Source organism: Phyllopteryx taeniolatus, chromosome 11 (genome assembly GCF_024500385.1).
Source record: "Phyllopteryx taeniolatus isolate TA_2022b chromosome 11, UOR_Ptae_1.2, whole genome shotgun sequence".
Taxonomy (NCBI): Eukaryota; Metazoa; Chordata; class Actinopteri; order Syngnathiformes; family Syngnathidae; genus Phyllopteryx; species Phyllopteryx taeniolatus.
This window is the reverse complement of record NC_084512.1, coordinates 20,867,130-20,895,053: the sequence shown is the minus strand read 5'-3', so window position 1 is coordinate 20,895,053 and position 27,924 is coordinate 20,867,130. Positions and strand designations below refer to the sequence as shown.

The 27,924-nt window shown below is 40.6% G+C and overlaps 2 protein-coding genes and 1 long non-coding RNA gene across 6 annotated transcripts in view; 1 reads left to right on the top strand and 2 right to left on the bottom strand.

Moving 5' to 3' along the window:
* fmn2a (formin 2a) overlaps nucleotides 1-9,670 on the bottom strand; it is a 50,226-nt gene extending 40,556 nt beyond the window's left edge. Inside the window, exons 1-3 of one of the 2 annotated variants that reach the window (XM_061791087.1) lie at nucleotides 9,318-9,670; nucleotides 5,555-7,594; nucleotides 1,972-2,129 (exon numbers count right to left, since the gene is read on the bottom strand). In XM_061791087.1, the coding sequence (XP_061647071.1) occupies nucleotides 1,972-2,129; nucleotides 5,555-7,594; nucleotides 9,318-9,399 (2,280 nt within the window). In that variant the 5' untranslated portion in view covers nucleotides 9,400-9,670. The remainder of the gene's footprint in view (nucleotides 1-1,971; nucleotides 2,130-5,554; nucleotides 7,595-9,317) is intronic. The other variant, XM_061791086.1, reaches the window with a different exon arrangement.
* On the top strand, nucleotides 393-16,918 carry LOC133486241 (uncharacterized). The gene is made up of 3 exons (XR_009790969.1): nucleotides 393-511; nucleotides 11,692-11,793; nucleotides 16,303-16,918. It is a non-coding gene; the product is annotated as an uncharacterized LOC133486241 (long non-coding RNA).
* chrm3a (cholinergic receptor, muscarinic 3a) overlaps nucleotides 10,455-27,924 on the bottom strand; it is an 81,397-nt gene continuing 63,927 nt past the window's right edge. For 2 of the 3 annotated variants that reach the window (XM_061791089.1, XM_061791088.1), the window contains exon 5: nucleotides 10,455-14,689. In XM_061791089.1, coding sequence (XP_061647073.1) covers nucleotides 12,730-14,670 — 1,941 coding nt within the window. In that variant the 5' untranslated portion in view covers nucleotides 14,671-14,689 and the 3' untranslated portion in view covers nucleotides 10,455-12,729. Of the gene's footprint in view, nucleotides 14,690-26,354; nucleotides 26,495-27,924 lie in introns of those variants that run through there. The other variant, XR_009790967.1, reaches the window with a different exon arrangement.

Below are 27,924 nucleotides of genomic sequence, written 5' to 3'. Positions count from 1 at the left end.
AGACATTTTAATCCACTCATGGCCAGAAAGCCCATGAGCATGGGTGAGTGCGTTCCAGGATGGTATAAGAAGAATACATTTCCTTAACAAAATGACTGGAACAAATGAAATTAAACTGAATGTGTTTGCAACCACTTTAGACTAAAAAGTAAACAGGGGCTTTAAATATATTGCATACTGTACTGTATATACTTATTGCCGAGAGCAACCTTGTGACATTTTACACTGACAACAGCAGTCTTCGCTGCATGCTGACATGCTGCTCGATATGTACAAAAGTAAAGGGTGAGGATGATGAGAATTGCAGTATTTTGTATGGTTTTTAAGCATAAACTTGAGCTGTGATTTAATTATGACAATTCGAGGCAGCACGGTAGTGTTGGGAGAGAAAAAAAAGAAGCCCATACCTTATTTGCTAACAGCAGGACATCAGACTAGCAAACAGAACAGAGGGAAGGGACCTAAGGCAGCTAAGTGGATTCAGAAGCAAGGTGGAATTTCTGCTCGACAGGTACGTTTATCCTCTTTTTGAGTTTTAATCAATTGTACATTCAAAAAATAAATAAACTAAAACTTCAAACCAATCACATTTAGTGTTATGGTAACACGCTATTACGAATAAAGTCATGCTACCAACTTAGCAGCCATGGCTGACGTTGGCTTGTTTAGAGTGCTAAAGCTAGCTTTGTATTGCTAGCACCGCTCTTTTCTTGCTGCTGGACAGCATTCTCTGGGACTATTTATCACAACTATGCATTTTCATAATCGCATGCCATTATGAATGGCCATGTTTGAGAATTGTGGTCATGCACGTTAGTGAGGTGCACAGTTTTGCTCAGAGACTCGAGAGGTGGAGGGATTAGTGAAGTGAGGCTACATTTAAATCCTGCTATTTGTTTTAAAACTGCAAACTCGCTTTTTAACTATATTTATCAGGTATCTGTACTTTACTGTAGTATTAAATTTACTGATGACATTTTACTTGCACTCCCTATATTTGAAAACTATACTTTCTACTCCTTACTTTGTCGAAATACGCTTGCTAATTTTTTCAACCCGAGTGAATCACAAATCACAACACAATGTAAAAAAAATAAAATAAAAAAAAAGGAAATTGAGAAGTCGACTGTGGTAGAGATCTTGATTGATTGACTGAGCTCTTATGGGGGGGGGGGGGGGGGGGACAGGAATCGCAGCAACTAGGGAGAATTAGTGATGACGGCAACAGATTTGAAGAAGCAAGATTTTCCCCATCCATTGGCTCATTTAAGGAAATTGTGTGATGTTGTTTACTACAAGAATGATTTGTGGCGACTGTGTTGTATGTTGTGCCAACCAAAAAAGACACCAGCTTCTGGTGTTCAAAAGGTCGCCATCTAACCTGGAACAAAACCAGTGAGGTGTATTTTTTTTCAGTTGCTATTAGGTAATTTAGCATTTTTTTGTGACACAGTTCAGAATGTTCGCAAAGCTATGTGAACACATTTTGAAAGTATAAAGGTTAGCTAGCTCTAGTTAGCTAAAAAGTGGATTTAAAAAATAAAAAAAAAACAACATGCAATGTAACAGGATTTGTTTTTTCTTCTTCTTTCTTCTTGTATTACTATATAAGGTAATAAAAAAGGAAACCATTTTGTGTCCAGAGAAATTTTTTTTCCTCCTCTCCGGGGTGCCAAGTAACAGGTATTGTATATATAATTGACAGAAGAAAAAAATAATTACATTTGTTCATTTCAATCTCTGCATTTTTACTTCTACTTAAGTAAAGAAATTAAAACACTACTTCTACTCTAACCCAAGTACTGTACTTCAACTTACAGAGTGTAAGTACTTTAGCCACCTCTGCCCATGACCTTAATGAGGACACGCGCCATAGAAAATGGATGGCTGGATCGTTAGCTATTTGCCATTAGCCCCCACATTTACCAAATATTAGCATTTTAATTCAATATTTCTGGCGTTCGGGCTTACGTTAAAAGCGGGCTTTGCATCGCCGTGGCGGTCCCTTCCGTTGTCACTGAAGGGGTGCAGCAGTCCCCGAGTCAACATTTGCTGACACATTTCCTTGGCCTGGTCCTCTGAAGAGCCCTCCTCCTGGTTCATACACAGCCTGTCCAGCAGAGTACGGCCTGAAGACACACTCCCATTAGTGAAAATCACATTATGGAGGGGAAAGACATTGCTGTTCAGACACAGAATGCGGACTCCTATGATCAGTTAATTAAAACAGATTGTTTAAAATAGGGCGGCACGGTGGACGACTGGTTAGAGAGTCAGCCTCACAGTTCTGAGGACCCGGGTTCAATCCCCGGACCCGCCTGTGTGGAGTTTGCATGTTCTCCCCGTGCCTGCGTGGGTTTTCTCCGGGCACTCCTCCCACATCCCAAAAACATGCACGTTAATTGAAGACTCTAAATTGCCCGTAGGTGTGAATGTGAATGGTTGTTTGTTTGTATGTGCCCTGCGATTGGCTGGCAACCAGTTCAGGGTGTACCCTGCCTCCTGCCCGATGATAGCTGGGATAGGCTCCAGCACGCCCGCGACCCTAGTGAGGAGAAGCGGCTCAGAAAATGGATGGATGTTTAAAATAGATGTGACAGTTTCAGAACACTTGCATGCAAATTCCAGTAACTTGATGTGAAGGTGTTAATGATGCAGCTCCACTGCTCAGTGTGTTAAAAGTAGCATTTTTATTTATTTATTTAATTTTTTTAAAGTTTACATTTACAACATGAATGCTATTTTCCATTTCGCTCAAATGTTAGCATTAAGCTAGCATACTTTTGTTTGATAAAATTAAGGTACTTATTGTTTAGTTGAACATTTGTGTTTTAACATTTAATCTTTCATTCCATGTTGTTTTGTCAGTTTTACAGTCAACTTCAACTGGGATTGACAAATAAACAACTTGAAGCAGAGTGTGCTATTTTGCCTGTTATTTGAAAAAATGTGAAAGCGAGAATGAGAATTGCGGCGAGGCAATAGTACTTTAAAAGTGCATTTACATATGTTTGAATGTGTTTACAGCTTGGATCAATACAACTTTTAAATGAATATTTTATATGGTCTCTGTAACACAGATTTTCTCCTATTCTGTGGGTCTTGATCTGTGACAAGCAGGGGTTCACAGTATGATTTTCCTTAATATTGTGAATAACGGATGATAAAAAGTGGCAGAGGTAATTTAAAAATTAAAATAGTCATATACAATGACTGTACACATTGCAAAAGCAGAATTTTTGATACAGCTCCTGAATTGGGTATATAGATTGCTATATTACATTATGCAAGTGCAATTTAAGACTTTTGGGGACAATTACACGCAATATATTTCGTAATAATTCAACCAAAGTCTGTAACTTGATTCCAGTTCCAGGACTAATCGAGTTCATTAAATTTAAACAGAATAATGTCAATTTTTCCTCATGGATGGCTGTTGCAAATAGTTTTGGCTCTCCCTCCTCAGACGCCTTCCCTCCTCAGGGCTGCGTGTGACCTGGAAAACTCATAACAAATTCCGCAGCATCACATGCAGTGCAGAGGCAGTGAATGGTGAGACAAATCACAGACACTCGCACTGTCTGAATTCTCCAGATTTACTACACCTAAATGGCACCGATGCAACTTGTTTATCATAATAATACACCTAATACACAAACTCTTTGTTGGGTCCCATCTGATGAAATGTAAAATGACGTCACGTCATGACTCATATTTATCACGCAGTTAAACTGTCACTTTGGTTTCGCGTCACCAGTGTTGCACTGTGGGTAAATCTGTGCATGTGTGTATCACCATGTCGTCAGTTGTGGGGCATACACACAGACAGACAGTGGAGAGCAGCTGAGCTCATCTAATGCGTCAGAAAGGAAACAAGGTAGCATTGTTTTAATAGACAGGCCTTATAATGACTCACTCAATAGAGAACCTCTGTTTTTTTTATTTTGTTTTGCCATCACTTCTAATCAAAACTCAGCTTTTCTTGCAATGATTATTTTCATTACGGGATTATTTATCATTAGGATTTAATTGTCAGTGCAATTACGATAAACAGTTTTTTTTAAACAGTTGCATGACAACCTATTGTCAAGTGTAGATTGAGCTATGTGGTAAACAAATACTTTCTTCCCAGAAAAATGTGGACTGTTTTTGCAAGATGAGCAACACTCGTGTATGTGCAAAACAACCACAGGCGCACAGAAAGTAAAGGTCAATTATGAGAGAGTGTAACACACAAATAGGGTTTTTTGTTGTTGTTTTTGGACATTAAAACAAGAAAAAATTGTATTTTGTCACAATTTGCCGTAATAAAGCAGTTAGGAGTAGGGCATTATAATGAAATGAATGAGCAATAACTAATCAAATGAAATGGTTACGTGGTTTTTGATTATTCTAGTAATGTCAATTTTCACTTTATTTAAATCAACCAGAAAAAAAATCTGTCGTTTTTCTGTTAAATAGACTGTGTCCCCTAAAGTCTCGACACAGGGTTAAAAATGCATATTTTGAAATGCAAATTTTCAACATCTTCAATGTGATTTCCGACATTGATGACACAAAGGTTGATGCAATATTTGCTCTCTGTTTGTGGAAAATGTTAAATTATACAGAATTATGCAATACTTTCAAGTGAATATAAAGAAGCCTTACTCAATGAAAATTTCACTTAATTGAAAGCATAACGAGTGACTGTGGAGTTATTGCAGTTATTCCAGTTCACGTCAGTCTTGCTAAACACATCAACCTTTGCATCATGACTGTCTGAAATCTTATTGAAGAGGTTATTTGTTAAATGAAATGTGGTTCTTAATTTCATTTCTCGTGTCTGTGTCCAGACTTAAGGGACACCATGTAGAACATTCTTTTGTTGTTGTTGTTGTGCAAAACCCTACTATGTCTTCTACAGAGTCACATGTTCCCCTTTGTGGAAAGATTCAGTGCATTAAAGAGATTAAATGATAAGCTAAAACCTGATGTTCCTTTTCACTGGATCTATTTTTTAAATCTGGGCTTCTCAGGGCCACTTTGCAAAGCAGATGTCTTGCTTTATGCTCTACTTCCTGTGAGACATGCCTCCGTTCATTCATACTTAATTTACAAAGTCTTGAAAGGCCACATGCCACTGTTCATCAACATTTTATTTTTTTAAACTGGTCAAGTAATAACCAGACAAAGTTCCCGGGACTAAAAATGTATTAGGTAAAATCGCTGTGAGTTTTTCATGCAAAGTCAGCACAATTGTACCATTTCAATAATATCAATAACTATTTTGCTTTTGAATGCAACCTTTTAATAATGTTTGCTCTGTCGTCATCTATGTTTCTGTACTATCCTTTTTCCTTTTGGCATCACTAAAATTAAGGGCTTGGCCTGAATGATCCGTCGAGATTGAAATAAAAAGTTTAAAATACTCTACCCCACATGCGTACACCTTCTCAGCCTCTAGAAGGCCCCACAAAATATCTTCAACTTCCTCAAACCTACAGCTGAAACCACTTCTTTTAAACTTTTAGCCAGCAGAGACTCAAACTACATAGGCGTTGTCACAACCCACCAGAGAAGATATCAAGGTAAGACGTCGTCCCCCTGGAAGACCTGGAGTGTGCATACTGGGCTCTCCTGGAGCCCAGTGTCCAGTAAGTGCCACCTGTAGCTCCCTTATCGGGTTGCTGCTGCTCCAAGAAGACAGCTCCATCACGACCGTTGGGCTCGCACCAATCCGCCGATGTGCCGAGGGGCCCCGCGATGGAACTGGACCTCTGCTTCCGCCCCCTGAGTCCCTGGGCCTCGTCGGGTTCCCCAGAGTCTGTTCTCCTAGGCACACAGGGGCTGGTAAGCGGAGAGCCGATGGGGGAGGTGAGTTGCCTCGTGGTTGTCTTCACGTAGGAGGGGTGCACTGGGGGGTAGAGTTTGACAGTGGATGGGGAGATGGCAGAAGTCGGTCTGGTGGGGCTCTCGCTGGTGAGCAGGCTGATTGATAGACTACTCTTCTTCCTCAGGGACAGGAATTCACATCCAGCATTATGGTCTCCCACCCCTCGCTCTGAAGACAAATCCATACTGCTTGCACTCTTGTGAGCCCCGACGGGCCCTGCAACTACAGATTCCACCTGGACACACGGCACACCTGGAAAGTTGCCTTGAGCCGTCCAGTCTTGACCAGGACGCACGACCGGACTCTCCAGGTCATCCTCAGCACTCTCATAGGAGGTGGTGGTGGTAAAAGTGTCCGGGAAGCTGAAGGTGCTGTTGGTCTTTGGGAACAGGCTTCCACTGCTCCTCTCCGTCTCCGAGGATGGTCCACTTTCACTCAGTGATCCGGGCACGGACGGATCTCTGGACATGAGCTCGCTTTCGTTCTCTGATTTGTTGTTCTGAAGGGAACAGACGTCCTTGTCGAAGTTCAAAGCCTGATGGGATAGAACCTTCTCATCGCCTCTGCCTCCTTGGAAGGGCGAGTCTTCACACTGGACCCTCATGGCTTGTTGAATGTCCGAGAGCAGATCCTCGGTGTCAGCCGCAGCCGAATGGAAACTGTAGATGTCCACGTCCGATCCCGAGCCGCTCATGTGGCACATTTCATCTAAAATGGATTGCTTTTTGCCTGCCGTCAATCGGCTCAGATCGCCCTCAAAATCCGACAGCGTTCCCATCTCGTCGGCAGACAGGCTGGTTTTTGCTCCAGGCTTGAGAGCTGCATTTACCAACCTTTCGTCCTCCAGCAAGTCATCCTTGGACAATCCCTTGGCCTTTGAACTCTTCCTGATCTTCATCCCGGAGAACACGGAAACCTTGGAATCTGACTTGGATTTCTTTTTCTCATTTTGTTCCCCTTTGCTGGTCTTGTTGGACCTTTTGGATTTCTTCTCCACTTCCTTCTCTCCGGCCTCGCACAAGCCATCCCTGCCGCCTCCGCCATTCCCTCCTTTCTTCTGCTTGGCCTCCTGGTTGCCCATGCTGCGTAGCAGGCGGACCCCCCTCGCTAAGAGGCCGTGCTGCTGGGGTCGAGAGTGGGCATGGGGCTGGGGGTCCTCGCGAGCTCCTCCGCCAAATCCCGCCTGCTTACGCACCGCAGTCGTAGGCAGCTGTGAGGATGCTGCAGCCGATGACGACGAGAGGAGGCGGAGACTGGCGGTGACAGCCGCTGGCTCGCAGCCACCGACGCTCATTCCTCGCTCACCCCGCCTCCCAGTCAGGGCTTCTCTGGCACTCTGATCCTTCCTCTCCATTTGCCCCTCCTTTATGTCCCCATCTGCTCCTCTCCATTCAGATCTGTTGCATAACGGGCTGCTGTTGGAACGAAAGCGCCGCTGCTCCTTGGCACGGGGTTGCTCTTGACCACCCCCAGAGGGCAAAGGGTAGAGATCCTCGGGAAGACCAGATATGTACGGCGCTTGCAGCTGTTGCTGCGCGCCGACAGAGTGCTGTTGTCGGCGTAGGAGGCTGGTGGCGCTGCTCTTCCGCCTGTCTTTGAAGGTGCTGGTGAAGAAACTCTCTTTAAGAAAGGGCACTTGGGTTTCCACAGTCTTAATCGTGTGCATCGTGACCACTGTGGCGTCACCCTGGGGGGGAGGACTGGCGAGGTGGGCTGATGCTAAGGGAGAAAACACAAGTTTAGCTTTTCTATTTTATTGTGAGGCCAACCAAAAAATGCAAATGTTATGACTGCAGTCCGTAGGTTTAAAATGATAGGTTTTCTTCTTTATGGCTTGTAGTTTATAGTTTCTCAACATGTCCATATCAACCACCATTACCAAAACTTCAATAGAGTAATTAAAATAAGAGAAAAAAAGTTTCATAATGATATATTTATGATTGTGACATATCATGATAATGATTAGGATAGTGATAATTATAAACATCAAATATGGTAAGAGTCTAAATAATTTATGTGGGATTTTTTTTTTTTTTTTTATTTTCCCGTCCTGTTCGGCTGCTTGGTTGCAGAATAATGGATCTGGATGCCTTTTTATGCCTGAACAGTTTTCCTGTGTAACATGGGAATTTGATAACTTCTGTTGTTATTTGTATCATGATACATATTTATTGGAAATGTAGTAAGACAGAACGAAGTTTGAGAGGGGACAAGCAAAGGCAAAAGAGAGCACATTGGGAAAAAAACAACAACAATAGCAGTATAAAACAATATATAACTACTGTAACGTTTTATGGAAGTAAGGTTCCATCTATATTATGTGGACAGAGAAGGCAATGGTACACCATGTAAGAACGGGACACAACAACTAGCAAATAGGATAGGATGAGACAAGACTTCATGTAATTTCAACAAATACGATCACATTCTAAAGTTTAAAAAAAAATATTGTAACATGATCAGATACTGAAGACAAAAATGCACACAAACACGGCCATATGATTAGATATACAACGGTAGATATTGTAGTACTTTTTTCTGCACAAAAGAATATTAAGGTGGTCCAACATCAATGAAGATTTTAAGTCGACATTTCATTTTTTTGTGTACAATTACACACCCGGCATTTAAGTTACTTAGCGTCCTTGGGTCTGTTGAAAGGCACTATTAAAATCCAAGCTGTTATCATTATTACTTAAAAAAAATAAAAATAAAAAAATGCATAAACTGTATTTGCATTTAGTCAGTCAAAATTAAGTTAATTGAATGCTGGAGCAACTGGATGTTTCTGTAATCAACAAATTAATGAAGCATGTTAAAAATGTTTTTTTTCCCACAGCATATGGCAAAAAAAAAAGCCCATCAGAAATGGAAGCAGATGGTAAAAAATGTAATTAAACTAGACATCAGCTGAAATGTACATCAGGAAAGCTAAATGCTAAATAATTGTGACTTTTTAATTTATAATTTTATTTTCAAAAATACACACGGTACAATTTTGCGCTTTAACTTTCGATGTCAGCTGACATGTCAATACAGCATCCAAATGGTAAACAACTGACTAATTTACAAACTCATTTTCAGGAATACATTTGGCACCATTTTGTGTTTGCCAGGGTAATCACGCTTTTGGGTGTGGTGCAGCAAAAGCAACACTGACTAACTCTAATGAGCAAAATGTTGCTCCTCTTTATGTGTTTTTTTATTTTTATTTAAGTGTACAGAAAAAAAAACATGAATCAAACATTCTAACAGTTAAAATGTCATATATGCCCACTGAGGACAAAGATGTTGTAGCTAACGTGTCTAAACCCATGCATTTAATCTTCCCCCTGAACACATCCTCCAAACATGTGGTCACCTTCTTTCAAACAAATTGTCTCTTTAAAAACAATATAATGTAAAATATGTCATTCAAAAAAAGGAAGGAGAGTGAACTTGCCTGAGTGCAGCGCTCGCTGACTGAGTGAAAATAACAACACAAGCGGGTGTTTGTCCTCTTCTACAAGCCGCCCCTCAGCCATGGGTCACATGAAGTTGCCATTTGCCTCATCACATGTCTACTTTCCTCAGCCATCTTCCATTAGAATCCCCCACCCCCACAACCATCTCTACCTTCATCAGAAGCTGTGGACATGAGAATCCTCCACTATTGGGAGAAATCACACATATTTGTTGATGTGATACATTGTGGAAAAAAAGGGAAATCGCATGTAATATATAAGATATGGCCCTCACAAGATGTGCTTACATCCTGGTGCCTTCTTTAAGGCCGTCCCACTAATCAAGACACAGGTGAGCCTGACCTATGCACCAATGAGCTGTGTCTTAGGCCGGTGTTTTCCAACCTTTACTGAGCCAAGGCAGATAATTTACATTTAAAAAAATGTCACCAAAAGTATAGAAATTGAAATAATGATAATTGAGAATAATAATAATGATGATAACGGCAGCAGGTTGACAGGTAAATTGTACCTTCTGTCATCAAGTGCATTGGTTCTTAAACTTTGTCCATGTACCACCTCAAAAAATACTCCAATTACATCATCTTAATAACTAACAATAAAATAAAGTAGCATGGTAGTGTTCATGAAAAATGAGGCAGAGGTTTGATTCCCTCAATATTATTGAAGTCCACTGTAACATTATGCACCGTTTAAACATTAACACGTTGCTTAAATATAGAAAATAAAAACGTTAAAATGAATTGTACACGTTAAATACAAATTGCACCTAAATATTTTTTTTTTTTTAAATGAACAGCTGTAAAAGATTAAACGCAAATATATGATACTTAAAATTCAAATACAACCAAACCTTACCTAACAAATGTACTGTGCTGGATTAAAAAAAAAAAAAAAAAAAAACTATCATTATGCACAGTTAGAATATTTAATTCAGTGATTTTTCATGTGCCACTAACTAGAGGGAGCCCACATAACACTGCACACTTTTTTAATTGCTTAAACTTCATTAGACTGGTCTAGTGTACCTAATGTTGTGACAGGTCAATGTAGGCAATATGAAGCCCAAGTTGAAAACAAAATTAATTGATGGAAATAACACACTTGTGACACAATCATTTTGGACTGTTTATTGACTTAAAAGATGAGTATGATTGGCATATTTGAAACGTAACAAAAAGACATTTGCGATCACCATGTTTACATTCCCGATATTTGAGAACAAACGTTCCGCACTGATGTAAAAAGTCTGTGTTGGATGCATATCAAATACCGAGTGTTGAAAGAACAACTTTTTTTTTTTTGTACACAGCACATAAAAGTAGAATGGCAGCTGTCTGTCAATGCCTCTATGCAATATTCATTGTGACAAGCATACACTGTACATAAAGATGGATAAAACAATAGCAGCTGTCAATCATGACGTCACATTCCCTGTTTGTACCAACAAATACGTCCATCTAATTTCCAATCTCGCTGACTGAGGTGACAAGAGGTGAGATGCACCCCTGACTGGCCACCAGTCAATCTCAGGGCACGTAAAGACAAAACCAAACATTCGAACACACAGTCACTACTATAGGACAATTCAGTCTTCAAATAGCCTAAGATTACTGTGTTGGGAATGTGGGAGGTACCCAGAGAAAACCCACTCAGGCACTAGGAGAACAAATTCCACGTAGGAAGGCTGGAGCCGAGATTCAAACCCAGAACATTAGAACTTTGAGGCGGACGTGCTAACCCCAAGTACACTGTGCGAACTATACCAACAAATGTACATTTTTCTTTCCTCAATTACCCAAACAAAATGGATCAAACACGTATGTAAGACAGCACAGTGGTATATTTGTTAGCGCATCTGCTTCACAGCTCTGAGGTAAGGGGTTTGAATCCCAGCTCTGGCCTTCCTGTGTGAAGTTTGCATGTCCTCACTGTATTTGTGTGAGCTTTCTCAATGTAGTCAGGCTTCCTCCCACATGTAAAAAATATGCATATTTGGTTCATTGGAGACAAAATCTTCTATGGGTGTGAATGGTTGTTAGTATGCATGTGCCCTGACATTGACTGGTAACCGGTCCAAGCATCTACTTATGTTTGGAATTTGTGTGTAATTGTTTGTGGTCCCTGGACCATTTATTTATTTATTATTCCACACTTTATACAGAGTCAAACCAATAGATTCCACGAGTTTCTGATAATGTGGATTCAAATCAATTACTTATAAATAAAATATTACTAAAACAGTATACAAGGTACCATCCAGTGGGGGTGGTAAATTATAATCATTAACAGAAACAAAAAAAAAATCTGAATAAAAGTTCCCTTTGTTTTATTAAACTTTCTTTTCTCAAGGTCGACTGGGATTGTGAATGATACGACACGACAGAAAAGCTAAATTGGCAGCGAGCACATTGGGTCCTCCACACACCACTAGAGTCCGCCCTGGCTCCACAGGTAAGCAAAAACAACTGCACTGTATTCTGACAAAAGCATTACAGTAGAAAGTTCAAGCAAGGCCTTGTCAAAGAAAATCGATGTATTTCTGTGTGGGAAAGCTGCAAAAATACATCAATAGAACCATTATCATCATCACAATGACGTCAAGTAAATGAACACAACCGGATGTACTTGTTGTCTCCGTTGTTTTAAAAACCACAACAATCACATTGAACACAACAGCAGTTCACTGACTGTGGTGCCACATGGAATACTCATAGAAGAAGAGTCATTTGAAGACTGGCTCAAAAGTTCAAGATGAGTAGCACAAAAATAAAAGCTCTCTGTTGGACACAAAGAATATTTTATATCCCATCTAACACGTTATATCTATGTAGGAAGGCAATACACAGAAGGTCTGATACAAAAAAATAACAAAAGAAAAACATGCCGGTCAAAAAGGCCCAGTGAACACAACACAGAGTATTGTACAGAGAGTCTTGGCTTTTGGTGATAAATTACAGATGCAAAGTTTGGTTTGTTTACAAAGGCGAAAGCACTCGAGTTTGTACGTTACAAATCTAGCTACCGACAAAGAGAAAACGATAAGAACTGTCAAGCCCTAACCGTGTGACAAAGCTGTCCTTTTACCCTTCAATTGCACTTAAATACTCCAACCCAAAACAAAACGTTGTGTTCTGTTTAAAGCTCTTTTTCTAGCAAATCCCGCTCGGTTCTCATTATAAACCTGCATGAAATGGTAGAGTTCTTCAAGGCAAGATAGTCTTGCGTCTCTGGATCCCACCTTGCACAGCCCTTCTTGCATGCACATGGGCACAGGGACATACATCGAAACCACCGCAAATGTTTGCTATGGTGCCTCAGACTAACTCCCGAAAGAAGACTGTGGATGTTTTTATTTTTCATTACATCATCAACCCACTCTCTTGTCCTTTACGTGGACTCTCTGGGAATCCTCCTGTGGAAGACCACTGACTGCCTTTGCTGGAACTGCAGCTTCCTCCGTTTTTTCTGGTCCCAGCGACACAGCAGTATCATCTTAAAGGTTGTACGGAATGTCTTGTTGCACAGGGCGTAGCACATGGGGTTGACGGTGCTGTTGACGTAGCATAGCCAGTAGCCCACGGCCCACAGGGTGTTCGGAATGGAGGCTTTGCAGAAGGCATTGATCAGGACCATAATGTTGTATGGCGTCCATGTGATGATGAATGCAAAGAGAATGGCGCTGAGAGTCTGAGCGGCCTTCTTCTCTTTCACTAAAGACATGCGCTTTCTCTTGCTGATCTGAGTCCGAGCTCGGGCCGCAAAACTCTTGGCGAGAGCTGCCTCTTTGAAGGACATCGGGACAGTGGAGGATTTGGTGGCTGTGCTGGTGGTGGTAGAGTCAGGGGCCGCGGCCGTCGTATCATCCAGAGACCCAGAGTTGGAGAAAGACCTGATGGTCGACATGGACTGGATTTTACGGGAACATAAGCGTTGGTGGTAGCTGTTTTCCGTATTATTTGCCCCATCGGGACTGGTAGCCGCGCTGGTGTTGGTTGCGACCATGGCGAGGCCTTCTCTGTTATATTCCGCTCCCCTCAGTGGGTCCTGTTCTGAGGCTTCATCCAGGTCCTCGCAGGAAGTGAGCTGAGAGTTGACAGCTGCCTTTAAACCAGGCAGGCTGAGAACGATAGAGAAAATAGTGTGGCTGTCTCTTCCCCCGCAGTCTTCATCATCTGATGAGCCCGACTGGTCCAGCGAAACCGCATTATCATTATTGTTCCAGCTATCACTGCTGCTTTGGTCCGGATCCTTTTCTCCTTGCCGGATACTACCGGGCCTCCAGGATCGTACACCTGGCCAGCAGTGCAGGCGACTGACCAGCTCCCGACACACGCTCTTTCTTTGGGACAACCTAGTCAGCTCGTAGCTGTTGCAACTTCTGGAACTCCCAGTTTGACGCACAAAACGGGCTCTATCACCATTGCTGTTTCTTGCCGCTATCCCACCGCCGCCACGAGCCCCTGAACCCTGCAGTCCCGCTAACTCTTTTGAGCGGTTCTCAGTCTCCTTGTAAATCCGCCAGTAGAGCACACTCATGATGGTTACCGGTAGGTAGAAAGCTGCCATGGCTGTGCAGAAGGTTATAGTGGGCTGCTGGAGGAACTGAATGTAGCACTTATTTGGAGGCACTGTCCTTTGACCCTCAAAGTACTGCCACAGAAGGATGGCCGGGGCCCATAGAACCAGAGAAACAAACCAGGCCAGGCCGATCATGATCCCGGCTCGCTTTGTTGTCCGTTTGGCCCGGTAAGTCAGAGGCCTGGTAACTGAAAAGTAGCGGTCAAAGCTGATGACCAGTAGGTTCATAACTGAAGCGTTGCTGGCGACATAGTCAATAGCCAGCCACAGGTCGCAGGCCCAGTTCCCTAAGGCCCAGTAATCCATTACGAGATAGGCTGTGTAAAGGTTCATGGAGATGACCCCAATGATGAGGTCAGCAACCGCCAGACTCAGCAGGAAGTAGTTGTTGACCGTCTTTAGCTGCCGATTGACCTTGAAGGACACCACCACCAGGATGTTCCCGATGATGGTGACCAGCGAGAGCGTTCCTGTCAGCAGGACAATGAGGACCACCTGCCACACGGTGTGCCCACCCAAGGGATCCGGGGCTGATGTCCAGTTCCCATCTGGTGATTGGGTGGAGTTGAAAAGGGAATTCACAGAAGAGGAATTGGCACCTGGGGTAGTCACGTGAAAAACCAACCAGGGTCCTGTCCCTGCTTGGTGGAGAGAATTGGATTGTGAGGACAATCCTATTGCTGCTCCTGCTGCTGGGAAGGTGTTGGAAATCAGGAAGAGACCAGAAGAGTCTGTGCTGTTGGAGGTCATTGTTATGTCCTGGCATATTCTGAAGAGAAACAAGTGCAGAGGAAGAGAGACATAAGAGACAAGGCACACAAAAAGTGTTGAGAGCATTTTTATTACAAGGCAGGACCATTAAGTGTCCACTAGGTGGGCGTAGAAACCTTTTTCATCTTTGATACTTTTTTGGTCAATTGGATTTAGATTTAGAAAATTACCACTCAATGCTGCTTTACACCAAGTACCAACTAAAAAAACCACTTAACTACGATGCTCTCCAAGTGCCACCAAGCACAGAAGGCTTAGGTGTAATATTATTGTAAGCCACTGTAACATGAACACTGCACTGAAATATAGGAACATTTTTAAAATGTACTGAAAAAATGATTCATTTAATGTTAAATAAAAATTTTATCTGAATAAATCTTTAAAAACAAAAGGTTCTCAAAGATTAAGTGCAAATGTATTTGTCTTAACAGTTAAATCATCTATCCATCCATCGACTTTGTGAAAATGTACCGTAGCTCTACTTGTCTATGGCTAATTACTTAAGAAGGGTCCATAAGGACTGGATGAGTTTTTTTCTCTCCAATAAAACTACGTTATACTGGCACTTATTTCTCGCTTTTAGTTCAAAACAAAGCCAGCGTTTTTCTATGATTCAGAGACGCAAACTTGCTATGCAGGCACTGAAACGAAAGCAATGAAATACTTCATCACTAATGGCTCGTACGTGGTGTTTGCAATTTAGTTTGAGTGTGACTTAAGGAAGCCCATGCCAAACAACGAACATAAGATCTTGCTTTTTCTGTCCAAGCCATTTCTTTATAATTGGATTATAGATTGGGAGAGTGGCACCATGCTTAGCCTTGTAATTACCATTTGCATTCAAATGTTTGTGCGTTTCAACAAAAACATTTCACAGCAGATTTTGCTTCGTTTATATCACGTCAGCTGTCGAGCAATTGTATTGATACCTGAGCTCACCTTCCTTTGCTCAAGGAAAGGAAAATACAAAGAATTATTTGAGCACAGTTACAGCTGGATTTAAGTTCGGTGAATGCGTGTTCATCAGATGTCACACGAGAATGTGCGAAGATAATAATGCATTAAAGCAATGGTTCTCACACTTTTTACACCAAGTACCACCAGAAAAAATTATTGGTTCTCCAAGTACCCCAATTATGACCAATATTAAAACATAGTAGCATAGTAGGCCCAAGTGTTCATCAAAAACAAGGCCCTGGTTTTATTCCTAAAAAGTATATTTAAGTCTTTTTTGGTAATCACTGTTACAATGTGCACAGTTTGAACATTAACACTAAATATAGGAAAATAGACAAATGGTACTCAAATAATGATTTGATTCATTTCATTTTGTGCATTTAAAAGTTAACTAAAAAAGAATGACAAAATAAAATTTCATAGAAAATCTATTTTAAATAATTAAATGGAATGTATTTTACTTTAAAAAAAAAAAAAAGTTGAAGCCACTGTAACATTATGCATAGTTTGAACATTTCATTCAGTGATTATTTTTCATACCACTAGAGGGAGCCTGCATACCACCAGTGGTACTCATGCCAGACTTTTTCATATAATGTAAAATGCACTTTTTATAGGCTTGATTACAATTGAATTTATCTGCTCCTTTTTTAGGTACTTATGCTAATGCTAAGTTCCTCCGCATGATATGATCAGCGAGGGTGGGGGAAGATCCAGAGCTACTTTCAAGCATCTAACTGCCGGATTACACTGTCTGAAACACTGTCACGCAGAGGTATTTTAATGCAGACACACCCACATCCCCCAAGGGTGCGGCAACCCATGCTATCATGTCTAAGTCAAAAGGTAAGCAGAGCTGCTTTCTGTTTGGTTGGCTGCGCCGATTAAGGTTTGCTAACAGCGTTAACGTCTGATATGTGGCACATTTCTCGGTGAAGTTGCCGAGCGAAGGCCACAACATACCGCCAGTATCCCGCGTCTCCATCACAATTTGAAAAACGACTAAATTGAACACGGAAATCAAGGGACCACTGCATTTGTGTTTGCTGATGTGTTCATCCACCACGTACACACAGTGTAGTGGATGGAGTGCTGCTTCCATGCATTCACCATTGGACTATGAGTATAGGGTGTGTAAAGTCCGCTATCATTCTTGATCATTAATCAAACGTTATTAAAGACACTTGGAAACGGTTCTAAATTTTGACGCACAGAGCAAGTGATCCCACTGGGAAAGGTATTTGGAACTGAGAGGGCTCCCACAGAGCAGGTAAAGAACTCAAATAGCCCGAAGCAAGCTCACAGCTCACAGTACGCTGACTTGTTTGGACTCATGCTGAACTCCACTTGAAATATATATATATATATATATATATATATATATATATATATATATATATGGATTTAAGGGTGCCGCATTTGCCAGCTGAAAGAAGCAGATGCTCGAATGCAATATGGAAAACCGTACATATTCCACTATTGTGACTGGGAATTTTCAAATGACTAAAAATTCATTCAATTAACTGACAGGGAGTTCTGGGAAGGAGCAGGAATAAAGTGAAAATATGCATACATTCGGAGGGGAGTTGGTATGTGGTTTGTTTGGTGTTCTTATCATAAAAATATAATTAAAATAAATGACGTTTTGAAAATACCTGTTTTATGTTTTTAATTGAAAGAAATAATAAAAAAAAGTATTTAATATTAAGTATTAGTAAAATTGACAATACAGTAATCTAATATTATATCAGAATGATGAAGTTTACTTCAATCAATCAATCAAATCTTATTCATAAAGCCCTTTTCAAACACTGAAATGCAACTCAAAGTGCTTTAAATAGTGAAAATTAATCCCCTCCCGCCCTTTATCCACACAAGCACGCGTGCACACACACACTCAGTTTCAAAATAATACACAATAAAAATACTTTTACCTAACAGAATGAAAATGGGTTATAATATTAATTGTAAAGGAATTTTCAAGTTCTAATATTATATTTCATTAGAGAGTGTGCAGGTGTACCTTCTGTCGTGGCTATTGAGTGTACAGTACACATATACAACTAGTTTTAAGGAAGTGTCCAAAGACAAGACACAAACAAGACAATTCCAACTTGGCTTGTGAGAATAATACAGCAAATCCCAAAATATTTGACAGACCGAAAAAGTAGTCAGTGGACTTTGTATATGTGTGTTTTATATATATATATATATATATATAACAGCAACCAAAGACAGTATATTCAAAATTCCACAAGGTATAGTCTAGTGAGTCTGTTTGACAGTAACGTGCACCTGCACCTGTTAAACATCTTTTAATTGGCTTACAAGTGTGAAATGTGTCGGAGTAAAGATAAGGGCTTTACCGGTGGGAGCGGATCTACTACCTTGGCTGCTATCAACAGGAGAAAGGGTTGTGTACGAGAAGGAAGTCGAACGGTAACAAATAGGAAACGGGTTCTTATTTGGAGAGGTGACACAAAGGTAGATGGAACAGTAGAAGGAGGATTGCATCCAATTAGAAGAACATCAGACACTATGTTTCCGTCCTTTTCCATGTCCTCTATTTATAACAGGTTAATTCAGAAGGCACAGGCAGATGCAATGCTAAGAAAAATTGGACTAGTGAATTGGACTAGCGACTGTTAGTAACTATAGCCCATTAACAGTGACCTGATTCTGTGAGCCATGAATGCAACTCCTGTGATTATGAAAAGACCTATTGTGCCTTATTCGCATTTGGATATCAAGTCTGAGGCATGGTTATTTGTTTGAAAAGTAATTTGTTGGTTGATTTTACAGACTGAGGCTAACATACAATTTGGCCACACCTGCAGAATGCAATGAGATCCAAAAACAAGTTCTGCCTTGACAAGAGTGACACTGCCAATGTGTCTATTACTGTGGTGGTGGAAAACCACAGTGAACCATCCTCTCGTGTAGTTAAATAAAGATTTTGAACATCGTCATCATCACTGCGCAAGAGAAGGAGGAGGAGGAGGAGGAGGTTAAATATGTCTTAAAACTGTTTTCAAATTTTATGTGTGTTATAATATCGCCATATACTTTATGTCCTGAATGAGCTGAACAGTTTGAATTTGGAATGGTGTGAATGAGTCAAGAAATGTGAAAGGAGGTGATAACTATGTGAAAAGTAAACATGGGAAATATCTCTTTAATTTGGGATTTCAATAATGAAATGTGTGGAATTTGAGGAATGTGGAAATTATTGTAAATTTGAATTTGGATTTGTTGATTGTCTCAGTCACTTGAATGTGGTCAATGTGGAATTCCTACATAAGTGGGACTTTTGGGAATGTGAAAAAAATGGTTCCCAAGATGTCCTGAATTTTATGAATATTTTTAATTCAGAATGTTTTGAATCAGTTGAGAAAAGGAAAGGAGGAATCCTCAACCGTGGCGGGAATAACTGTAAAAATAAAGATTAAGAATTTTGGTGCAGAATAGCATAAGATACGGTACAATAACATAAAATAAACTGATAATGCTACTTGTACTTATGATGACTGCTCCATTTGCAAATGTGTTTGCCATTACTATATGTGCCATAATTACAACATGAGAAGTCGAACAATATTTAATCTACATGGAGGGAGCAGCGATGACTGATAACTGTCGCAATATCTGCAAACATCTGCTTTTCTGGTGGACAAACATCTGCTGACTGATGTATTGTCTTTTTGTGCACTTTTTTTTTTATTCCCAACACACATTACTATAACCATTCGAATAAATGGCCTCACAGTCGAATGAATCCACTGACAACATGCTTTACTAACAAGACTATTACACCAACATTATTATAGCGTCGCTGCCCGTGCTCAACCGCATTCAGCTGTATATTTCAACTTCCAAGCATGGAGATGTGATGGTTTCAGGTACACAAGGCAAAATCGATACTCATTTTCCGGGACACAACACCACGCGTTGGCTGACATTTGTCGAGGCGCACCCCGGATGTGGACCGATTCGAGCAGGCGAGGTCACAGAGCGGGCGATGGGATGCAGGTTTCTATTTTCGGCATCAGCAATCTATCAGCAGTGATGAGGTCGTATGATGTCCGGCAAAGTAGGGGCCAAGTTGACACCAGTTTTTTGTTTGAAAACTGCTCTCAAAGACTTCATGAGCTTGTTGCTGAGTTGAAAAGAAACCCTTAAATGACACGATTCATGAAAATAAATCTCAAAAGTTAATTCTGGTGGTACATATTACATAAGCTAATTCAGAGTTAACTGTACAGAATTGCTGCGTCGTACAGGATGCAAATTATAGCTGAGTGACTGCAGAACAGGAAGTGCACTCTGATTAATTACTCATTGACAAGAGACACACCACTTTTGTGCATGCACTCACCTTGATAACCTAGTACAGCGACTCCAAACAACTTTGCTGTGACAGAACATCAGGTTTACTGACGGAAATTATCCAAGTTCACATAATTGGACCAAAAATTATTTATTCACAACAAATAAAATATCTTTAGCTATATATGCCAGCTACATATAATGGCAGGGAACAACAGTGACAACAACAAAATTTGTAATGTAAATTTGGAGCAAAACACTGGTTCTGAGTTTTCTTCCTTGAAATCAATAATACTAGACTTTACACTGATTTTATCGGCCTTATCGGTATCGGCCGATAATTCGCATTTTATGATGATCGGCTTTAATGTCATAATTCGTGACATGACGTCATTGATCGGCTCCGCGAAAGACATTTACTCTGCGTCGCCATCGTGAACAGTATATTTGAATCCAAAAGCTAGTTTATTTTTAGCCTTGTCGCGTGTCTTTTGGCGTAGTCCTGTAAATATCTGATGGCCAATAAAGTTATTTAAATTTTTTTTTAATAAAAATAACATGTCGGCGGTGTGGAACAGATAACACGTCTGAGACAGACAACACGTAATGCCCGGATCAGACTACAAGACAAATTTGCTCTTTCAAGATTGCACTATGTCAGACTACTGCAATAAAATATTGTATTCCGATACCACCGCATCCCGTTTTTTACGTTTTTTTTTTTCAGTGGGCTTTATCTTGTCAACTCAAATGTGAACGGATACACGCGTTACCGTGGCGAACACAACAAGAGTGGATCGCGCCGACTATATTATGAGGACAAAATGCGGAAAAACGTGTAGGTGGTCACCGGTGTTCAGGACAAGAGAGGACATTCGTTTAAGGCTTGCTTGAGGTATGTTCACGTACTTTTAATACGATACGGCTCGCAAGCAGGCAACAAAACGTTATGTAGCCTAGCAATCTACTGCTAGCACTGACGGTTGTACCGGCGTTTTGCTCTAAAGATTGGGTGTGGGTGAAGTCATTTAATTAAAAATAAAGTAATTTATTTACAGTAAGTTTGCACCCATTATTTCTGTCATGTAATGTTGGTTTGACCTGACTGATTAGAATACACTATCTGACTAGAGCAGTGATTTCCAACCTTAATGGAGCCAAGGAACATATTTTACAATTGAAAAATCTCACGGCACGCCAACAAACAACAATGTCACAAAAAGTGGATACATTAATTACTGTATTTACTTCCTGCCATCTAATAGAAGACCATTCATTTGTTCCGTCTGTCACTATGCCTCACTGGCATAAAGAGGAACAAAGATAGATTATTTATTGTAAATATAATTTTTTGAGCAATTAAGTACATACAAGTAAGTATATACAGTAAATGAACAGGTCATGTAACAGGTCTGATCGGTCCCAAAAATCCTGATTGTCTAAAGCCTAATTAATACATATGTAAGGTACGGAGAGTGGCTGGGAGGTGTGATTTGGTGAAATTAGCCAGTGATGGCAAGCACCTTCTATTTGCAGTCTGGCCGTTGATGGGTGAACTTCTGCTCTGGGGTACTCTTACTCCTCACAAGTCCTTAATGACACCATAAAAAGTTGCTAGCTTTGCTGCTAGTCGATTTTTTTTAAATTAGCGGCAAGAGTGGTTGGAAAAGTCACTAAATACTGTATAGCGACTAAGTGTCTAAGTCAGCAACACTGAGTAGCCGCTTGCTTCGTCGCATGGCCGAGCTCCGCCCCAGTCGTCATGGGAACAAATTTTGCAATTGCATAAAATAGAGCCACCCCAAAAAAACTCTTGGATTTGAACCAGACTGTGGCAAATGGATGTTAAGTTTACAGTACTTCTTTATCCATTGTGTATTTGGACCAAAAAAATGTCAGATACGTTACTTGATATACCATTTAAGTGTAAGTAATTAATATTTATAAAAATGAATCATCAAAAATGCTTGCAGCAGAAGAAAATGCTTGGCACAACAGTACACCACTACAATGCTTCTTAGGGTAAAATAGAGGGAAATTATATTTAAATATGTACATACATTATATATATATATATATATATATATATATATATATATATATATATATAAGGTCAATTTGAGTATTCATCACCAACATAAGCAGCAAGACATTAGCATTTCATGTGTGGTTTGGGCATGAGGGCTCCTGTAATAAGATTTTCAAAGATTGATGCGATAAACTGATTTTGTTGCAGCGTAGCATGACTGCTTAGCTCGTTCACCTCTGCAAAGACACATTGAACACAAATACAAAAGTAGACAGAAGATGGGACAGTCTTTAACTTCTGCATGAACTTCCTGTTTCAATACTTCAAACTTAAACTCCGGTTGATAGTAGATGGGAAAGTTTGTTGCTGCAAACTCACCATATGTGACATCCACCAAACCATCAGAGCCACTCTAGAAAGACATTTGTAGACTCATAAATGTCTTTAAACCTCTCTTTATTGTCACGACTGAGGAGGAAGGGATTGCTCCGTATAAATACGTTGGACTAACTTACTGCTACGTCACCTGCTTTGACCATTATCATTGCAATGAACTGCCTGAAACAAAGCCTACGTGCTTTGGTGAAAAACTCATGTGTTGTTAAATTCAAGCTCTGAAAATACATAAATTCATCAATTCATGTATCTAAAAACTAAAATACAGGCCAAAGGCAAAGGGTGCTTGCTTCAAGCTGTTTATTTTTCACTCCCCAAGTTATCTGTAAAAGTGACATATAAGAAAAGAGAATTCAGAATTGTATATTCAAACACATGGTTTGTAAATGCGTATAAATGCCACAAGATGGCGGCAAAGCTCTGAAAACGGAGAGGATCATAAAGCATTAACACCATGCATTTAACATGTACACGATCATAAACCCATGTTACATAAATGACTGTATTCAATTATTAATTATCAACACAAACAAACCACCTTCACATGAGGCTCATCAATAATATTAGCTAGCATACTAGCCTAAGTAATGTGCAGGGACAAACTGACACATGGGCAAACAAATGTGTGCACTAACACTTTACACAAAATGGTATTAGTCTTTAAACTCACTTTTTTGCCAAAAATACAATAATAATTGTTCTGGAATACAGGCAAATTGTAACGGCAAAGGCGACTACACATTTAAAAAAAGGACTTTGTACAGAATGGGGTTCATCTCTCTAAAGATGGCGATGAAGCTGCCACCAGAAGTTGTGAAACAGCACAAGGCCATGTGACAGGTAGTCCCTGCTGACAAGAAGCAGCCGACATGCGAGAAGATGGATTTGTTGGAACTGAGCGCAGATAATCCGAGTTGGCTCTTGATGTGGACGGATTTTCAGCGAGGAAGATTTAAAGCGAGGATGTTAGACCGCGAAGCTTCTGCTCCACAGCAATGGCTGCAAACCAAGAGCTACGCCTATATTGCTGAAAGGTGGAGGGGCACTGCTAATATGGACTTCAAAAGCAGGTTGACCAAAAGCCTGGAAAGGATACCATCTGCTTTATCCATCCCCCCAGCTGTCTCTAATCAGGATGGGAATTGACGAATGGGTAAATTGTCGGCCTATGGGAGCTTATCAGTTGCTTTTATCTTCGACCAAATCCCAGTTATAACTATTATAACATTTGCGGCTTTAGCAGATTTTCCCTCTCAGACTTGGAATGTCCGTGTGAAAATTAAAGCTGAGAGGCTCCGTCTGTGTGCCAAATCCCTCCGGCCGCCCAATCTCCTGCTTTGGTTGTCCGTCTCATCTGTTACATGGTTTATCCCACTTGTTGCCACTTCAAGCACAGATTGTGTCAGTCCTGGTCAAGCATTTTGGGTGTTAATTAGTTTCAAATGTACCACCAGATGAATTCCTGCTTTTTACAGTCCTCACCAGCTTGTTCATATTAGGGGAGGAACTAACTAATATTTCATCTACAGTGCTCCACCGCTACATTCAGTGGCAGTTCTAGGGAGTGCCCCCCTAACACTGTGCTTGGGCCCCCCCTGTGAAGGCAGTCCCAAAAATGAAAAATATACCACCAAGTTGCTTTGGGACTGGTATTGTTTGGCAAAGTGATGCCCCACCCCTGCCCACCCACTGATAAATGGATTTTTATGGTTCCCGGAACATTGTTGTTTCGGGAAATGTTAAATGTTCCGTCAGTGCCCATCCAGCAAGCACCCTACCGCCCAGCCAGACCCCCTGTCAAGTGACAACTGTAGTCCAACGGGGGCGCAAACTACGACCCCTCTGAAAATACACTTGGCCCTAGGCTGGCCCCCCAACTAAAATTGGTCTAGAACCACCACTGGCTACATTGTGGTTCACCATTCATTCGTTTGAGTTGAGTGTCTCTTTTTCGAGGATTTTGACCTTCTGTATTGCAGGTGGGTCTGAAAACTATCTGGCGGTTCATTGTATACTCTGGCTAATATATCGGTTACTCTCCACTTTAACACAGTTTCCAATTACGGGACAATTATAGTTATTAAATGTTCATGGTTTTCTGTTTGTATTTATGTCTCTGAGGATGGGCACAAAAGTTTTTCTTTTTTTTTTCTGTTTCACTATGATGGTTAGTTAATCTGCCAAATACAGAATGTACACTATATTGCAAAAAGAATTTGCTAACCTGCCTTGACTCGCATATGAACTTGAGTGGCATCTGATTCTTAATGCATTGAGTTTGGGAGTGCATTTTTGAAGTCACACACTGATGTTCGACAAGAAGTCCTGGCATTCAGTCTCCCCTCCAATTTATCCCAAAGGTGTTCTATCGGGTTGGGGTCAGGACTCATTGCAGGCTAGTCATCCACACCAAACTCTCTCATCCATGTCTTTATGGAGCTTGCTTTGTGCATCGGTGCACAACCACGTGGGAACAGGAAAGGGTCATGGCCAAACCGTTTGACTGTCCAAAATCTCTCAGTATACGGAGGCATACAGAGTTTATTTCACTGGAGGCCATATATTTCACTTGTGAATTAGTGCGGTATGAATAAAATCGACTATATTTAATTTTTTTCTGCAATGGGAGTATGGACTCTATGGTCTTGGTGCCTCCGGGAGAAGAACTCTTAAATGTTGCGACAGCATGAGCTCTGAATCTGAGGCATTAATCACTTTACAATTACCACCTGGAAGCGTTGCAGCTTCTCTCGTTTGAGCCCGTGGCTTGCACACTACGAGACAAGTCGCAGGCTATTATTGCAGCATGTTTTTGACTTTTTTTCTGTGTGTATTTAGCAAACACGATGCACCAATGGGGGAATGTTTATGGTGGGAAACTGGGAGGAAAACCAAGGTGAGATCACGACATGACGTTCAAGTGTTTAAATATTCAGGGCTATTTTTGTTGTTGCTTTACAGTACATTATTGAAAGTCTTATTTGTATTTGCATCCAAGCGTCAGCAATGACGTTAATTAGGGTTCAACTGATAGTTGCGTCACTTTGCATTGTTGTGCAATTTTCTAGTTTGTTTGCCTTAACGGTGTTTTGTATGTTTGGATGAGAGTTAACATTGTTATGGACAGTCTTAAAAATGGCCTCAGGTGATGGTTTTGGAGATGCGAGGTTTCCACCCCATGATACCAATATGCTTATTATATAATTGCTAAAACAGCCAAATCTAATGAGGGAACAAGACTTTAGCAGTACTGTGTATTATTTGCAGTGTTTCTGGTAACACATTACAAAGTACTGGGGAAAATGTATTACTTTTCAGGCAGAGTGAGGCCCAAAAAGGTGATTCATTTTTGTCAGAATAATAATAATAATGATAATAATAATAATAAAACAAAACAATCCACAAGGGCCTTAGCACCATCTTGTACTTGGGCCTTAGTGATCCTTTGTGTATTTATGGTAGGACACAGCAGTTTACAAAAATGTTTTCAAGGTTTAGGAGTTGGATGCAGTAATATTCCTGTTGCTGAAAAATAATCCCCTAATTAATTCAATAGCGTGGCCAACAACGAAATGGCAGAGTAAAGTTTGTTATTTATTTATTTGCTGTTCACACGTTTGGTTTCCACACCAACCCGCAGGAAGTGTGCATAAAATGTTGCGTAACACATCATTTATTTAACACCACATTTGCAAGTTTTCAGATATTTCGGTCCGTGCACAGGCCGCAATCCACCTCTAGGTTTTGTGAAATAGAAGCTATGTTGCTAGCAGGGACATTAATGTTATCAACACTTGGGAGTCCGAGTGAACATGTTCGGTGGAAGACTCTCAAGGATTGCTATTTGTATTGGACTGACAAAGTCAAAGCAGTCCCTTAATACCAGCAAACACCTCAGCGTAATTATTCTGCCTAACCTTGTTTATTCTCCTTTATGATCCGGGCAACCAGGAGTTGCTCTTTTATTGAGGTGACTCGCTGCTGCTGCAATCCAGATAAGTGCAACAGAGAGGCTGCTCGCTCTGGCTCTGGCAGATCCTTGAACAGACGGCAGCTTGACGGGGGCTGGCTGCGGTACCAAAACAATGCGGGGAACTGGAATAATAAAAATATTCAATGAGAGTGAGAGGTTACACAGGGTGCCAGGGATGTCCGCGAGTGGAATGTGCCAAAAGCAGTTATCTGGAAAGACTGTTTGCAGGGAGAGTGGGAGGGGGGGGGGGGGGGGGGGGGGGGGGTGAGTTGGCATAACATGGTTAATTTGCCAATGGCATTTACAAATCACTGTTTTATTGAGAAAAAAAGAAGTGCATATTTCCATGTTTGATGGCAAAAAAAAAATAATTACCATGGTGTAATGTTGAAATTTGTAAAGCCAAGGGAAAACAATCAGTTATTGAGTTATTGTTCATTTTTCTACACCAGTTTTAAATGGAAGCGAATCAGTTTGTTTTGTTCAATTATAAGATCAAAGAAAAAAGTATCAGACTGAAAACCCAACACATTTCCATTGAAAATTGCAAACCCACGCAGGCAGGCTCACTTCCTCAGCCTGGGGAACTTTGCTCAATTCAATTTGCACAGGTCGGTGTCATAGGTCTACATACTTTATTCCAGATTACCATTAAAAGAAAGACGTCCTGCTGTCAGATGACATACTAACCGCGTAACAAAAACGTCCATGTGAACCACTAAACTACCAAGAAGTCTACTGACACACTACCCAGAAAAAAAAAACTTATTTAATAGATAATTAGCTTTTGGGGAAAAGTTCACTTTTAAACTTAAACTGACCTTCCTGAGAGACAGCTGGCTGGTGTTGTTCCATTTCAACGACACGACTGGAAACATCATAGAGACCGTAATGACGCCTTAGGATTTGAAAAGCTCCCTAATGGGTCCCCATATTATAAAGGTTGTTTATTTTAAGCAGGCTTTGTTTATGTCAATTACTGTTTTTAATAAAATGTCTCTTTGCTTAATCATTGTCCTGGTTTTTTTTGTGTGTAGGGGGGTTCCAATCCTTGTTGGCTGGGGCCCCTGGATATACAGAGAGACTGGAAAAGTCACAGAAAGGCATAGAAATCCTTGGAAATGTTCTTCATGGATCAAACAGCTGTTGCAAATTTTTCCCTTCAGCACCTTGTGAATGAACAGCAAGTTGTACGAAAAGTACTGAAACATTAAAAAGTTGAAAATGTACATTCAAAAGTTTGAGGTCAAATTAACTTCACTTGTAAAGGTTATATTTAAATGTAGGTTTATCCTGAAATGTCACCCCAAAGCCGAGTTATCCCCAACGTTTTGTGAGTAGTGTATGTTAAAACGGGTCCATACATACAGATTTTATCATCTTAAAACTGAATTCATGTCACATTCCTGATTTTGGGTGTGATTTTGAGTTAAAATAGCAGGTGAGAAGAGGGAGAAGAAAAAAAAATCTAGATGTGGATGTGTTTTGAGCTTCACTGGAGGCTCATGGGATTTCACACACATACTCACCTCTGCAGTGGGTCGCTGTGCTT